The sequence below is a fragment of the Peromyscus leucopus genome, chromosome 7, assembly GCF_004664715.2.
Source record: "Peromyscus leucopus breed LL Stock chromosome 7, UCI_PerLeu_2.1, whole genome shotgun sequence".
NCBI lineage: Eukaryota > Metazoa > Chordata > Mammalia > Rodentia > Cricetidae > Peromyscus > Peromyscus leucopus.
In genome coordinates, this window is record NC_051069.1 from 118000582 (window position 1) to 118015729 (window position 15148).

A 15148-nucleotide genomic window follows, 5' to 3' on the forward strand; every position below is an offset into this window, starting at 1 on the left:
TCCCCATTCCTAATCAGTTACCAGCCCTTTGGAGCAAGCATAAAGTCACTGACACATCAGTTCCTGGGGACCTCCCTGACTTTTGCTGTGCTCAGAAGCCCCTTGCCTGGCAAGAATAGGCTATGCTTAGGTACTCAGGAATCCATGTGAGATTAGGAACAAAGGAGAGGGCAACATGGGCTCCAAAGGCAGGCTAGGTAGCCAGGCAGTGAGGAAGAGTCTGACTTTGAGGAGCAGCAGACCCCTGGAAGCAGGATAGGGATCCCTGGGCAGAGGGACCTACCAAGATGAGACCCCAAGAGCCCCAGGTTTACCTGGACTGAGAGTGTGTAGACAGGAAGCCAAGCAAGGTCTGTGTGCTTAACCTTCAGACCTGGCTACTCAGCCTGTGTGACTGGCCCATGGGGAGGTTGATTGTGAGCAGAAAAAGGTCAGAGCAGAGCCTAGACTGTGGACAAGTGGGAATGAGCATAAGAAGATCCTGCAGGGCAGGACTAACAGGAAAAGCATAGGCAGCCAAATATCTCTGGGTTAAGCAGCCAGAAGAGAAAGGGAGAAGTTAATGGGGCCTATACAAGAGTTTAGGTGAGAAGGGACTGGAGAGAGATGGCTCTGTGGTTAAGAGCACTGACTGCTCTTCCAGAGGCCCAAATTCAATTCTCAACACCCATATGGCACCTCACAACCATCTATCACTTCAGTTCCAGGGGATCTGATGCCCTCTTATGGACTCCATAGTAGGTACTGCATGCATAAACATGGTATACCGACATACATGCAAGCAAAACACACGTACACATAAAATAAAATTGTTTAAAAAAATAGCTAGGTGGTGGTGATGCACACCTTTAATCCCAGCACTCGGAAGGCAGAGGCAGGTGGATCTCTATGAGTTTGAGGCCAACCTGGTCTACAGAGTGAGTTCCAGGACAGCCAAGGCTACACAGAGAAACCCTGTCTCAAAAAAATCATAGAAGGATGGAAGGAAAGAAGGAAGTAAGGGAGGGAGGGAGGAAGGAAGGGAGGAAGGAAGGAAGGAAGGAAGGAAGGAAGGAAAAAACAAGTTAGAAAATGTTAGACAGAAAATTTGTTCCACATTAATATTTATTAAAATGCCCAATATGTTCACCATGACTTAAAACAGTGTTCTACAAGAGTCTCCCTTCAATGACAGTCTCAGGGCTGAAGCAGAGAGTAGAATTTGGTTCTCTCTAAGGACTTGCCAGGAGGCTTGGCTTGCATCTAGTAAGTAATAGGTAAAAATTATGTAAAAAGGATGTAAGTAAAACTATGTTGCACATATTAATACAAAAGTTTTGCTATGTATAAAGGTGGTTTCCCCATCAAACCTCATGCTAAAGCTGAATTTCTCAGGACCACAGTGTTTAAAGATGATGTAGGGAGAGATGTTTCAGTCCCTGGGGGTGAAGCCCTCAAGAGTGACTGTGTCTCCCCAAGTGAGTTCTTGTTCTGGCCTTTGCAAGAGAGTAGGTTGTTAGGAAGCAAGGCTAGCTCTTGTGTTTCATTTCTGTACACATACCTGGTGCCTCCTCTTCTCTGCCATACATGGAGCAACACGAAGCAGTTCCTGGAAGTCATGCAGGAGCTGGCACCATTCTCTTGGACTCCAAACATTGTGAGGAATTTTGAAGAGGAGGTATGATGGTAACCTTCATCATTGACCTGACTGGATTTGGAATCAGCTAGGAAACAGAGTTTTAATGCCTCTAGATATCTGGACTGAAGGCAGATAGATCAAGGAGGGTAAGGGAGAAACAGAAAGGGCACTTGGGATATCAGGGAGAAGATTAATTGCTGGGAACAGGGGGTCAATCTCAGGAGTCCAATGGCAGAGCCCTTAGTGTGAGCATGTGCTGGACTCCGAGTGAGGAGGCCAAGCAGACAGCCAGGTAGAGGGTTCTGGAGTGTAGGGAGAGGTACAGGCTGGTGAGGGGACATTTTAGGGTCGGCATATTCTCAGCCTGAAGTTGGACCAGGTCACTGGGGTACTTGTGGATAATGGAGACACAAGCCCAAGGTGTTCATGTACGGTAAGGTTGAGAAGCCAAGAAGAATTGCAGCAGAGCTGAGAACCATGGTGGCCAGTGTGGGAGCCCACAGGGGTTTCCTAGTGAGAGCTGAGCTTGCTTTGCCAGCAGGACTGCATAAGAGGATGATTGGACCATGGGCCTGGGTACCAGGTGTTTGGAAGGATCTTACGCTTGGCTGTATCTAGCAAGGGGGAGGTCTTTTGCCTTGCCCCCCTGGCATTATTATAAAAAGCCCTTTTGAATAAAGTTCTGGGCCAGTGGATAAGTATCCAGGCCCTCCTGAGGCTATCCTGTGTTTCTATCTGTTTCTCTCCCCTCTATCCTTCTATCTAAATCTCTTATTCCTCACTCCTCAGGAGTACCCTGGGGAAAAAGGTGGGGGCACATCCCCCACAGGCCAGCAGATATATTATAGCCAGATGCGTTCCAAAAGGAACCTGGGAAATGGGCTGGGACTCCACCTAGAACCTTGTGGTGAGAGTCTTGGGAAGGGTGGAGGAGTAGGGGGCAGTCCGGTTCCTCCAGGACTGTCCCTGCAGGGGACCTCTCCTGGCAGGGCTGCCACTATCCATCCGTACAACAGGCACATCTTAGTGGCTGTAGGTTTTAGGGAAGAAGAGGTAAGACAATTCCCTTTACACATTCTGTTTTTCCTGCTAGTGTTTTATTAACAAGCTGGCTCAAGAATGCCTTTCCAGGCTCTTCCTAGTGCTAGGAAGCAAGGACAGGACCAGAAATGACACAGGGAAACCAAGTCATGACTTGGTATGTGTTCTGGGTCCTGCAGGCTCTTCTGTTTACCCTGTTATTCCTTTAACATAAAAATAATTGAGTCGGACGTTGATGGTGCAGACCTTTAATCCTAGCACTTGGGAGGCTGAGGCAGGCTGATCTCTGTGAGTTCAAGGACAGCCTTGTCTACATAGTGAGTTCCAGGACAGCCAGAGCGACACAAAGAAACCCTGTCTTGAAGAAAGAAAAAAAAAAATTCAAAAATAGAGCTGGCAAGATGGCTTGGTGGGTGAAGGTGCTTATAGTGATAAACCTGATGACCCGAGTTTGATACCCAGGACACACAGGGTAGAAGAAGAGAACCATTTCCTAAGTTGTCTTCTGACCTCCACATGCGTGCCATGCCATGTATGCCTACACACAGGTGCGCACACGCGTATGCATGCGCACACAAAATAGTTATTGCATGTAATTTAAAGACTCAAAACATTGAGACACCAGTGTTCACTGGTAGAGGCATGTGTGGCTCCAGTGGAGTGCATTTAATCGTTGGTCTCTAGTACTGCAAAAAAAAAAAATTAGTAAAAAGAGATACTTTTCTTAAATGGATACTGTGGAAACTCGGGGTGAGGGGGTTGTTCTGTTTTGCTGTTTTTGAGACAGAGTTTCTTTGACTATCCTGGAACTCCCTCTGTAGACCAGGCTAGCCTCGAACTCAGAGATCCATCTGCCTCTGCCTCCTAAGTGCTAGGATTAAAGGCGTGCCCGGCTGCTCTGAGGTTTTTTGATGCAGCCTTTCTGGAAGGTACTTTGACAGAGGCAGGTTCTGTTGAAAGGGCTGGCCAGCTGGGGCAAAGCTGTTGCAAATTTTGAAGTTGTTAGAGAAGTGTGGGTGCAGAGGAGCAGAGAGGAGTGGCAGATGCATTCTATGGCCACCAAAGTCACAGCCCGTGGTTTCACTGTGGGTTTGCTATTTTGTCATCCCCTTGTAAATCTGAACATGGCATCGTTTTAATAGCTGCTGCATCATACTGGTCTGCAGGATGGAGCAATGGTGTCTGACCCGGTGGTCACCTGCTGTTGGACCCTTGCTCCTGTTTTCATTGCTGCCCAGACCTCTTCCCCTGATGTGTGCACATGAACATTTTCTGTGTTCTGGAAGGCTTCCTTAATTACCAGCAGCACACTTACTCTGTGAAAGGGTCATGAAAATAAAGCTCCCGAAACCTATTTTCCAAATTGCTTTCCGGAAAGGCTTAGCAGCCAGTGTCCCACCAAGTTTCTCAGGGCTGTGCTGGCACCAGCAGATATCTTCATTTTCCTTCTCCATCAAAACTTAATTACTTTTCAGACCTTAATTTGAAAACATTAATTACCTTATAAAATAATTAACATATGTCACACACGGGTCATATTATCATTTGGGTCTGAATTGTCCCCCAAAGGCTCCTGTGTTGAAGGTCTTGCTCCCAGTGCAGTATTCAGAGGTGGGGCAATTGGGAAGTAATTGGATCCTAAGAGCTCTGACTTTGTCAACTGGACAGCTTCACTGATGAAATCATAGAGTGATTGCATTATTCAGAGCTGGTGGGAACTGGGTGAGAACCTGAAGAAGCATGTCACTAAAAGGGTGCCTTGGAAGGACATATCCTGTGCCCACCCCAGCCTCCCCTGCTTCCTGCCACCATGAGATGACGAACAGCTTCCCACTGATCTGCCATATCTCTACTTTACTATGGGCCAGAAAGCAATGGAGCCAGCTACCTGTGGCCCACGGCCTCTGAGACCATGAGCCAAATTATTTTTTTCTACCTGTAAACTTTTTTGTAAGTGTATTTTCTTTTATTATATGTGCATTGGTGTTTTGTCTGCAGGTATGTCTGTGTGAGAATGTCAGGTCTTGGAGTTACAGACAATTGTGAGCTGCGTGTGGTTGATGGGATTTGAACTCTGATTCCCGGGAAGAGTAGTCAGGGCTCTTAACTGCTAAGCCATCTCTCCAGCCCCCTGTAAAATGTTTTTGTCAGATTTTTTTTTTAAATCACAGTGATAGAAAGTCTTGACACTGGTCACAAAACCAAACTGTGCCGGGCGGTGGTGGCGCACGCCTTTAATCCCAGCACTCGGGAGGCAGAGCCAGGTGGATCTCTGTGAGTTCGAGGCCAGCCTGGGCTACCAAGTGAGCTCCAGGAAAGGCGCAAAGCTACACAGAGAAACCCTGTCTCGAAAAACCAAAAAAAAAAAAAAAAAAACCAAACTGTTTAAAAAGATAAGTGAGAAAAGTCAGCCCTGCCTCACCCTGCCTGACCAGCTCCCTCCCCAGAGGAGACAGAATTTAGAAATTTAGAGTCAATATCTCTGTCTGTCTATCTACCTGTTTACCTATCTATCTATCTATCTATCTATCTATCTATCTATCTATCTATCTATCTCTTTCTCAATCTCTCACTCTCTCTCAGTCCCTCCCCACTCAAGACAGGGTCCCCCTAAATAGCCCTGACTGACCTGGAACTGAAGTAGGCTAGATGGCCTTGAACTCAGCCTGCCTCTATTCCAAGTGCCTGGATTAAAGGTATGCACCACCATGCCTGGCTAAGGGAACAGAATTCTTACCGCTACCTAGCAGCTCCCACCCTGCTTTTTATTCTGGACAGGCTCTCACAGATTTCCCTTGATATTGCAGCATTCTTTTGCATATTTTATTTCTTCATTTGAAAGCCTTTATATGAATTCAATTTTTAAGTTATTGTGATAAAATGCACATGACATAAATTTTGACCATTTTAACTATTTTCAAGGGGCACAAAGCACATTCACAGGACTGTGTAGCCATCTGTCACTTCCATCCACCTCTATAACCCTCTAGTCTTCCTGACCTGAAACTCTATCCCCAGAAACACCAGCTGCCTGCCTCCCTGTACCCTCCTCAGACACTTGCTTGCCATTCTTCTTCTATGTCTATGGCTTCACCTGTCCTCATATAGGAGAATATTTGCATAATGCTTGTCCTTCTGTGGTTTTATTGTCACACTGTCTTCCATGTTTATTTTGTCTTTGCACCCACTTTGTCCTTACTCACCCTGGGGGTCCTGCCTTTCCAGTCACTGTGGTCATTGCTCACTGCTCTAGGAGAACTGAACTAACTGGCCTCTCTTCAGCCATGTGGGACTGTCTATCCCCTACCTCTGTCCTTGATCTCCTGGTCCTCGAGAGCTCTCCCCTGGCTTTCTTTTCCAGGCTCTGAGCCCCCAGAAGCTTGCCTTTGTTTTGGAGATTCTGTCCGGCTGCCTTGAATACCAGAAGTTACTGACCATCGTGGTGGATGCCTTCTATGTACGGGATGGGCGGCTCTGCATGTGGGCCGACTACAGCCTCTTTGAGGGTGCGTATATCCACTGTCCACATGTCCGTGAGGCCCTGGCCTGCTGCCCACTCCAGACGGGGACTAGAGAGGAAGCTAGCACAGACCCTTGACAGGTTGACCTGAGGGAGGCCAACAAGCAGACCAGCTTCCAGACACAGAAGGCAGCTCCTCCTGCTTCTGCCTTGGCTCTCTTTCTCTCACTTGATTCGCAGGTGCCTGAAAGTCTGTGGCCCAGGCTAGATATATTTTATCATTTCTACATTTTCTCATGGGGAAACTGAAACCTGGATCTTGAGAACAGACCTGCAGCCTCTGGACCCCCTTGTCTGGAAGAGAATGCCCCTGAGGGCAGCTTGGGCCAAATGGCATACCTCTTTTAAGTCTGTTTGTGTCCCTAGCCCTGACACCTGAGGAGAGAATAGGCATATACTAGTCTGGATCATCCAGGGAGAGATTAAATATGAGAGCCACCTCTGACCACTGTCCACATCCACAGAACATGGTGACTGTTGTGGACAGTGGCTGGTGCTACCATAGAGCAGAGAGGGATCTAGCCCAAGGAGCTGCTGTTGGTCTTGATGCTGACCCAGGAGGTGGAGAGGTATGGGCTACAGCATACTGGTAGGCTGAGACAGGTGACTGTCGCCAGGAGCAAAGCTGGGGCTGACCCTCACTGCCCGGCTCAGAGGCAGAACCAGCAGCCTCATCAGAGGAACCTCCATCCCCAAAGGCTCAGAGTGACTCAGCTCAGAAAATCGACAAAACCGAAGATGATCTCACTTTTGCCCAGAGAAATCCTGGGGTTTCTGAGAATTGACCAAATGCAGTGTAATGTGTGTGGAAACTAAAAGCCCCAAGTGGCTAGTTCTACAATCACTGAGCATGAAGTGGTGGTTGCCATATGGACCTGTCCTTATGTGCCCCGACAGAACAAGGTGCCTGAAAGACTCTCAGCAGCTGGAGAATTCTCCCAAGGTCACCCACAGCGCCCCACTGCAGGGCAGCTGGGCACTCCCCACACCATGCTCTCTCTCTTCTCAGTGATCTGCTACTTGGCCATGTTCCAGCTGGATGAGCTCGGCTTCCAGCTCTTCTGCAACATCATCAGGTCCCAGCCTGTGGACAAGACTTGCAAGGTGAGATCCACTGACCCCACAGGACCATGGTTGAGACTACCAATCAGGAGGGACCAGAACCAGGGCTAGATGTGCATCTGCTCGCTCAGCCCCACCTTTGATCCGCTAGCTAGAGTAACTGGCAGGTTCGTCTTTTCTCTACTTAATACCATCTGATACCCCGGTATAGGACAATGTTTTCTGTCTCAGGGAACTCTGGCTATCTGGTTGGTTTATGAAGGACAGGATTTCCTACCTGCACATACCCCATGATGGATAAGCAATTAGAATTATCTTAAGCAAGGGCTTCATTTTTGTGACAATGAAGTTAAAATCGATGGCATCTTCTGAGTGATGCTTTGGGACTGTCCTGGCCAATTCTACACTCAACATGACCTGTACTTGGCTCAGGCTTTGCTGCCTTTTGCTGGAATCAATAATGACTATTGAGCAAACATCCACCTTGCCTCCTACACTGGGTCCCACAGTGCTGACCCAACAGATGCTTGGGGTGCAGATCACATACTATTCTCAGGATATGCACAGTGACCCCAGGCCAGTACCTGGTCTCTGACTAGCCTAGGGAGCTCTGGAGACTCATGACAACAGCCCACAAAACCCACATGGGAGACAGGCCTTGTGGCCTGTAATCCCAACAGCTTGGGAGGCTGAGATAGGAGGGCTAGCCTGAGTCCCTGTCTCATAGTTAAAAGAGAGAGGAGAGAGAAAGAAAGAAAGAAAGAAAGAAAGAAAGAAAGAAAGAAAGAAAGAAAGGAAGGAAGGAAGGAAGGAAGGAAGGAAGGAAGGAAGGAAGGAAGGAAGAAAGGAAGGAAGAAAGAAAGAAAAAACTGAGGCTAAAGCTCAGCTTAGAATATTTCCTTAGCTTATGTGGGGTCCAAAGGGGGGAAAAAAAAACTCCAGGGACCTGTAGACAAATTTCTAAACGGACCAAAGCTGCAGAGGTCAAATGGTGACCAGCACAAGGCTGTCCATACTCCATGCCCCATTGGGTGATTCTGGTCCCATTAGAGTCCCTCTACCTGCCTCAGAGCTCTAGAAAGAGGCCAGGTAAAGATGGAGATCCAGCTGTTGGCAACAGGATGGCCTGTCTTAGCTGCTGCTGCTGCTGCTGCTGCAGCTGCGGTCAGGAGTGACATGGTTATAAAGCATCCCAGGCCCTGGTTGCTTGGAAGGCAGTTGTAGTTTGTAGCCTCCACAAGGAGATGCTGCCTGCATGGCTCCAAGACCACAGGTAGCAGAGACAGATGTCGATCTGGGAGGTCGTGGCACACACCTTTAGTCCCAGCACTCAAGAGGCAGAGCCAAGCAGATCTCTGTGAGTTCAAGGCCAACCTGGTCTACAGAGCGAGATCCAGGACAAGCACCAAAACTACACAGAGGAACCCTGTCTTGAAAAACAAACCAACAAACAAAAAAAAAAAAAAAAAAAGAACAAAAGAAAGAACTCCAAAAGCCAGGCATGATGGCACACCTTTAATCCCAGCTCAAAACCAAAAAGAAGAAGAAGAAGAAGAAGAAGAAGAAGAAGAAGAAGAAGAAGAAGAAGAAGAAGAAGAAGAAGAAGAAGAAGAAAAGAAGAAGAAGAGAAGAAGAAGAAGAAGAAGAAGAAGAAGAAGAAGAAGAAGAAGAAGAAGAAGAAAAAGAAGAAGAAGAAGAAGGAGATTGACATCCTAGCACCTGAGAACCCCACCCTCATATACTAAGAACCTTCCAGATGGTCAAAAGCTAGTTTTTCTTGTAGCCTAGCTAGTCTAGAACTCAATATATAGACCAGGATGGCCTCAAATTCACAGAGATCCTCCTGCCTCTGCCTCCCAGTTACTGGCATTGAAGATATATGCCACAACGCCAGCCAATGATCCGCTTTTATTATTTTTAATTGTATGTATGTGTCACTGTATAGATGATATGTGTACACGTCAGTGCCCTCAGAGTCCAGAGGAGAGCATTGGAGCCCCTGGAGTTGGAGTTACAGGCAGCTGTAAGCCACCTGACTTGGGTGCTAGGAACTGAACTCTGGTCTTTTGTAAGAGCAGTACACGCTCTTAACTAGTGAGCCATCTCTCTAGCCCTCTCCCCAAATCAGAGGGCTTTCTTAGGCCCACAGGGAGCCCCGTCCCCCACTCTAGCAGGGTCTCTAATAGCACTGTCCTGCCACATCCCATTGAGAACAGTGGCCTTGACCCTGCTGAGATGCTGGGATGAGGGTGTGGAGAGGAATGGAAGAATAGAAAAAAATGATAGGATGCACCCCAAGAGATTGGGCAAGGAGGTGAGGACCCCAGAGTCCCGCCACAGGGGCAGCTTCCCGTTCAGGTGTCAAGAGTGACAGCTGAGAGACCAGTAAGTAGGTGATAGGACACTGGCCATGGGCAAGGGCTGAGAAGGTGAGAGGCCACAGAGAGAGGTAAATGATGAAAGTCGGCAGGTGGCCAAGGGGGGAACTGTAGAAAGCTCTGGAACCTTGGTTCTCAACCTTCTTAATTCTGCGACCCTTTATTTTCATTGCTACTTCATAACTGTAGTTTTGCTGCTGTTATGAAGTGTAATGTAAATAACTGGTATGCAGGATAGTCTTAGGCAGCCTCTGTCAAAGGGTCATTAAACCCCACCCCCAAAGGGGTCATGACCCACAGGTTGAGAAATGCTGCTCTGAAAGGTGGCCTCTGTTTGGAACAGGGTTGCAGGCCACAAGGAAGCCAGAGGCTGGTGAGGGTGAAGTTGATGAGGACAGCAGCCACACTGGGAGGCAACAGCGACCAGAGGCCCTGAATGGTCATAGCCTCGTTCACCACGGTCCCCTCAGCTGGCCACGCACTTCCAGGGTCACCTCCCAAGTACATTTCCTGCCCCCAAGTACCAGCAGTGTGTCTGGTGTCACTGAAGAGCTCTCCTGGGCTTCTGACATGTGGTCCCTGGATCCTGCAAACAGGATAGTGGCATCAATGTAGCCCATTGGCTGTCCCTTCTGATTGGTTTTGGAGACTGCCTCAGTCTCAGGGCTGAGATCAGACACCCGCTGTGAATGGCTGACTGACAACCCACCTTCCCAGGTCTGAGGGTTTTCCCAGCCCCGCCCCCCCTGCAACGCTGCAGTGGCCAGGTCACGGGGCACAGAAATGGCATGACTACACTCCCAGAATTACAGAGCCCACTGGATGGGGCAGGGTGAGTGGTAGGCGGTCCTCCACGTGTCGCTGCAGCATCTTACCCAGGAGTGGAACAAGGGGCCTTCCTGGCCTAGAAGCTGGATGAATGCCCTCTGCAGTAGGTGTGACAACTGAATGTCACACAGCCTGTTCTGGCCCCTGTACACAGCGCTGGGGCATCAGTGGGTGGTGGTTGAGCCACAGCTGAGCTGCTGAGGGACTTTGTGCCTCAGTTCCTCAGGTTCTTCTTTAACCCCTTGAACCTGTGCTCATGGATCAAAGACGAGTGGAGCCTCATCTACGACACGACCCACGTGAAGGAGAACTGGATTGACCCTCTGATGAGGTGGGTCAGCTGTGACAGGGCACCTGGTCTCAGAAAATTGTCTTGGGCCCACTCCAGGTGCCTTGGGACCAGGGCTCCTCATCCCCTTCCTGCTCATGGAAGCTCTGTGAGTGGCCAAATCCTGTTCTAGGTTAGGATGAGAGGCCCAAGACGCAATGAATCTACCTACCACAGCCTGTGGCAGGGATGGCGAGACGCAGTGTGGATCTCCTAGATTCCTCCCCTCTGAGAGGGCTGGGAGAGCATCAGGTCTTCCTGGGGACAGGCAGATAGCCCGGACCCAAGCAGACCGTTTATGTGTTAGCTGTGTGTTGGAGGCTTTGGCCCCATAATGGGGTTTCTCAGAGCTACTCTTTTCCCAAGGAGAGCTCTGCTGTCCCAACTGATTCCCACTGTCAGCAGTTAGGACAAACTCCAAAGACTGAGGGGACAGGTGTGTGCTGTTTCCGCACTCACCACAGGCCTCCCAGCCCTCTCTGGGACCAGCCTCAGCACACGCCTGCAGCTGCTTCCCCACACCTCCCCTGAAGCTGGAGGCCCAGTCCAGATGTGGCCTTCTGAAAGCCCTTTGCTGTTAGTCCTCATGGCAGCCTCACTTCCTCCGGGTAGTCCTGGTTCTAGAGATAAGGCAGAAACTATTCCAAGCCATGCATCCACCCTTGATGAGCCCTGCAGGAGGTAACACTGAACAGGCTGATGATGATGGCGTACGTCCACTCCAGGTATGGAGAGCGAAAGGGGGAATTCCTAGACCTCTGGACCACCTACCAAGACCCTTCTGAAGCCCCTGCTCCACAGGACCTTGAGACTGAGCGCAAGGACAGATGGATGTCCCGTAGTGGGGATGTGGCCTTCACCCTACCCAGTACCCACAGTTCCCTCCACCTGTCATCAATAGTGCCTTCTCCAGAACATCCCTTTCCTATTGCCGGCTTGTTTTCCCTGTTCCCAGCTACCTCCATCAGTACCATATGCACTGCCCGTATTAGCTTCCTACCCCAGTTCCTGCCTGTCCTTAGAGAGTTCCACATCCCCGCCTCCCAGCTCCCCTCTCCCCTCTGCCTCAGTTTTCTCATCTGTGCAAAGGGAAACAAAGGTGTGACTGAACTGTACTCACAAGTTAGAGAAGAAATGCCACCTGTTCATCATGGCCTCACCCTGAGGGACAACCACGCACTTAGGGCCCTTCACATCCCAAGGGCCAGCTTCTTGGTGACCTGTTTAGGATGTGACTCTAGAGCCTTCTCCACTTTTGCCTTCAAGATGGCAGCCAGAGGTCCAGGAGCTAATCAACCAACTGGAGGGGGTGCCAACCGATCCAACTCCTCTTGTGAAGACCAAGGCCAAGGTCACACGGCCCAAGGAATTCAACCTGACTGTCCCGAAGCCCCGTGCCGTTACAATGCCTGAGCCTGTGCCCACTGTGGCCAAGACAAAACCTGTGAGTTGGGCATTTGTGGTGGACACAGGTCTGCACCATCAGGACGTTCGGGCTGGGAGACTGGACTGTGGGGGTCATTGGGCAGCTGGACTCCTCCAGGGTCAAGAGTGTACTGGACCACCCAGGAGCATTCAGCGACCCACAATGCACCCACACACTCCCACACACCCCTACACACCCATACAGAGAGGGAAGTAGGCTGACCCAGAGCCCACCACATTCTCAACCCAATCAGGAGGTGCTAAGTGATACTATCTGGCCATGGGTTTAGACCTGTCTGGATTGTGCTTGGAGTTCACCATTAGCCATGGCACCTACCCTCCCCATTAGATAGTACATTTGAAAGTCACCGTGTATATGCTTTTCAGGCTGGGTCAGGAGTGTCTGCCTGAGCCCCAGAAATGCCTGACCCCTAGTCAGGGAAGCTCATGTCTGTCTCCTCTGCTGAGAGCCTCTCTTTCTCCTATCTGTTTCTGATTTATCAGTCAGGATGCTCTGAACTGCACGTAACAGAAAAATGCAGCTCAACTGGCGGCTTAGACAATAGACCACTAGAATTAAAGTAGAAATAGGCTCCAGATACAGTTTGATCAGGGTTCCAGCTCTCCTTCTCTGTGACTGCCTCTACACTAGTCTCCTCTGTAAGTGGATTTCATCTTTAGATTAACTTAATCTCATTTTAGTTTTAAAAACAAAAACGAATCCATGTCTTGTGTCTACATTGTACATTGTCTAGGACAGGAAAGAATGTATAGGGACAGGAGCAATTCAGAAAAGTCTGATTGGTCCAGCTCAGGCCTCAGGCCTGCTTAAACCGGTCACTGGCTTTCTGAGTGCTAAGTCCTGACTAGACTGTGGATTCCCACAAGCACTAGCAGTGGCCTCCTAGGTCAGTCTGGTCCTCCTAGAGTGAAGGACTACAGAGAGTGAGAGGGGACGGCACTGGAGGTCCCACACCTCACCCTAGTCCTCCAGTTTTCAAGTCTCACTGAAAAATCTCATTCCAGAAGCTTTTCATGAGGCCTCAGCTCTCTGGGCCTCCCACCCAGCTTTCTTCTTCTTAACTCATCTTTTCTCCACAGCATTGGTTACTGTTTACAATTTGTGGATCTGCTTATTGCCTGGCTCTTCATCTGTTTTATTCATAATGTATTTCCGACACAGGTGGTAAAGTCGTGGCTCAGAGAAGACATTCAATAAATACTTGTATAGGATGGATAGATAGATGAGTGGATAGATGGGGGCAGAGATGAATAAATGGCTATATGGGTAGTGGATAGATGACGAGTAATCGGATGGATGGAAGATAGGTCACTGGGGCTTTGTTGCTAAGCAACTCTACAGTTTCCTCATCTGCAGGATCTCTGATGTTTCTGGTGCAAACTCCTCAAGAATTAATCCTGCTAGCCACCTCTCTTTCTGTTTGTTCTGCTTGGCTGAGGGACAGTTCTGCTTGTCCCCTCACTGTGACATAGTAGACCTTCCCTGAGCTCATTTTTGTGTTCACAAAGCCTGTGTCCAACACCCTCCATACTCTGACCCATGGCCAGGACTCCCTTTCACCTCCTGGGCTGAGGAGCCATGGGTGCCTGGAGGCACAGATGGTGAGCAAAAATATGCACTAGCCCCAAGGCAGTGTCCTTCCATCCCTCCCAAGGTGGACAGCAGCCAGGGGAGGTCTCAGTGCAGTGGGAGTGGGGTGGGGAAGGAGATGCAATCTTCTTAGTGTGGACTCAGAGCATGGAGGATGTTGGACACAGGCTTTGTGGATACAGAACTGAGCTCAGGGATGGTCTATGTTATAGTGAGGGGACAAGCAGAACCGTCCCTCATCCAAGCAGAGCAAACAGAAAGCATGAGGTGACACTCAGTCAGGTGAGTCGGAACCAACACAGCTCCTCCTGGCTGTCGGGAAGAAAGAAGCCAAGAAAACAGGCACTTGGTAGAACTTTTAGAAGCGGGTGGGCAGCCGAGCGGTGGTGGCACATGCCTTTAATCCCAGCACTCTGGAGGCAGAGGCAGGCGGATCTCTGTGAGTTCGAGGCCAGCCTGGGCTACCAAGTGAGTTCCAGGAAAGTCGCAAAGCTACACAGAGAAACCCTGTCTCGAAAAACCAAAAAAAAAAAAAAAAAGAAGCGGGTGGGCAAGACTGGAGATGGCTCTGGGTATGAAGGACACAGTCACAGAGGAAGGCCTTGGTGAAAAAGAACACCAGGGTCCCCAGTGGGGGTCATCAAGGCTCAGGGAAAGGCAGATGGAGGAAGATGAGACCTTTAGGTTTGGATGAGTTGAGTTGATCATGTCTTTGAAATGTGCAGAGGAAAAGACAAGGATCAGAGGGACAGGTTCAGGAATCTCAGGCTCAAGGGGGACAAGGCTGGTCCCTCACCTGCCCTCTGATGGACATGGCTCCTCTAGGGACACTGAGATTCTCCTGTGACTGAACTCAGAGGACAGACCAAAATCTTCTCTTAAAGTCCTCTCATGGGCAGCTTACTTTTCTTTTTTTGTAAATAATGCGTAATACTCTCTGACCCCTCTACCCACCCCTTCTGTCTTACGAGCTGGCTGCCTCCCCTTGCACACCCTGGCTTCTCCCCTGAAACAATGGCATGCCCTCGGTGCCCTGGCCAACCGCTCCCTCTGTCTACCCCCATCCCATACTGAACTCTAGAGCCCATGCCAGCTGCTGGTCTGACCGTCTACACTATGGTTCACTAACCACTCACCCCTCGGCCACTCCACCAGGTCCCTCAGAGCACCTACCAGGAGCCCGTGGAGCAGCAGCTTCTGCAAATGATCAAAAGATACAACCGCCGGAAGGCTGAGGTGGCCACATGGGACCCCTGTCTCCCTAGCCACCTCATTGGGCTGTTAAGAGCAGGGGAAGGGGAGAAGGATGGGGACCTTAGGCAAAGCACATGCATTC

At 49.6% G+C, this 15148-nt stretch overlaps 1 protein-coding gene across 1 annotated transcript in view; it reads left to right on the forward strand.

Annotated features, from left to right (window-relative positions):
• Cfap99 (cilia and flagella associated protein 99) overlaps positions 1-15148 on the forward strand; it is a 45776-nt gene that overhangs the window by 12015 nt on the left and 18613 nt on the right. The window contains exons 3-7 of the mRNA XM_028870860.2: positions 6021-6165; positions 7189-7283; positions 10666-10778; positions 12042-12219; positions 14968-15048. Coding sequence (XP_028726693.1) covers positions 6021-6165; positions 7189-7283; positions 10666-10778; positions 12042-12219; positions 14968-15048 — 612 coding nt within the window. The remainder of the gene's footprint in view (positions 1-6020; positions 6166-7188; positions 7284-10665; positions 10779-12041; positions 12220-14967; positions 15049-15148) is intronic.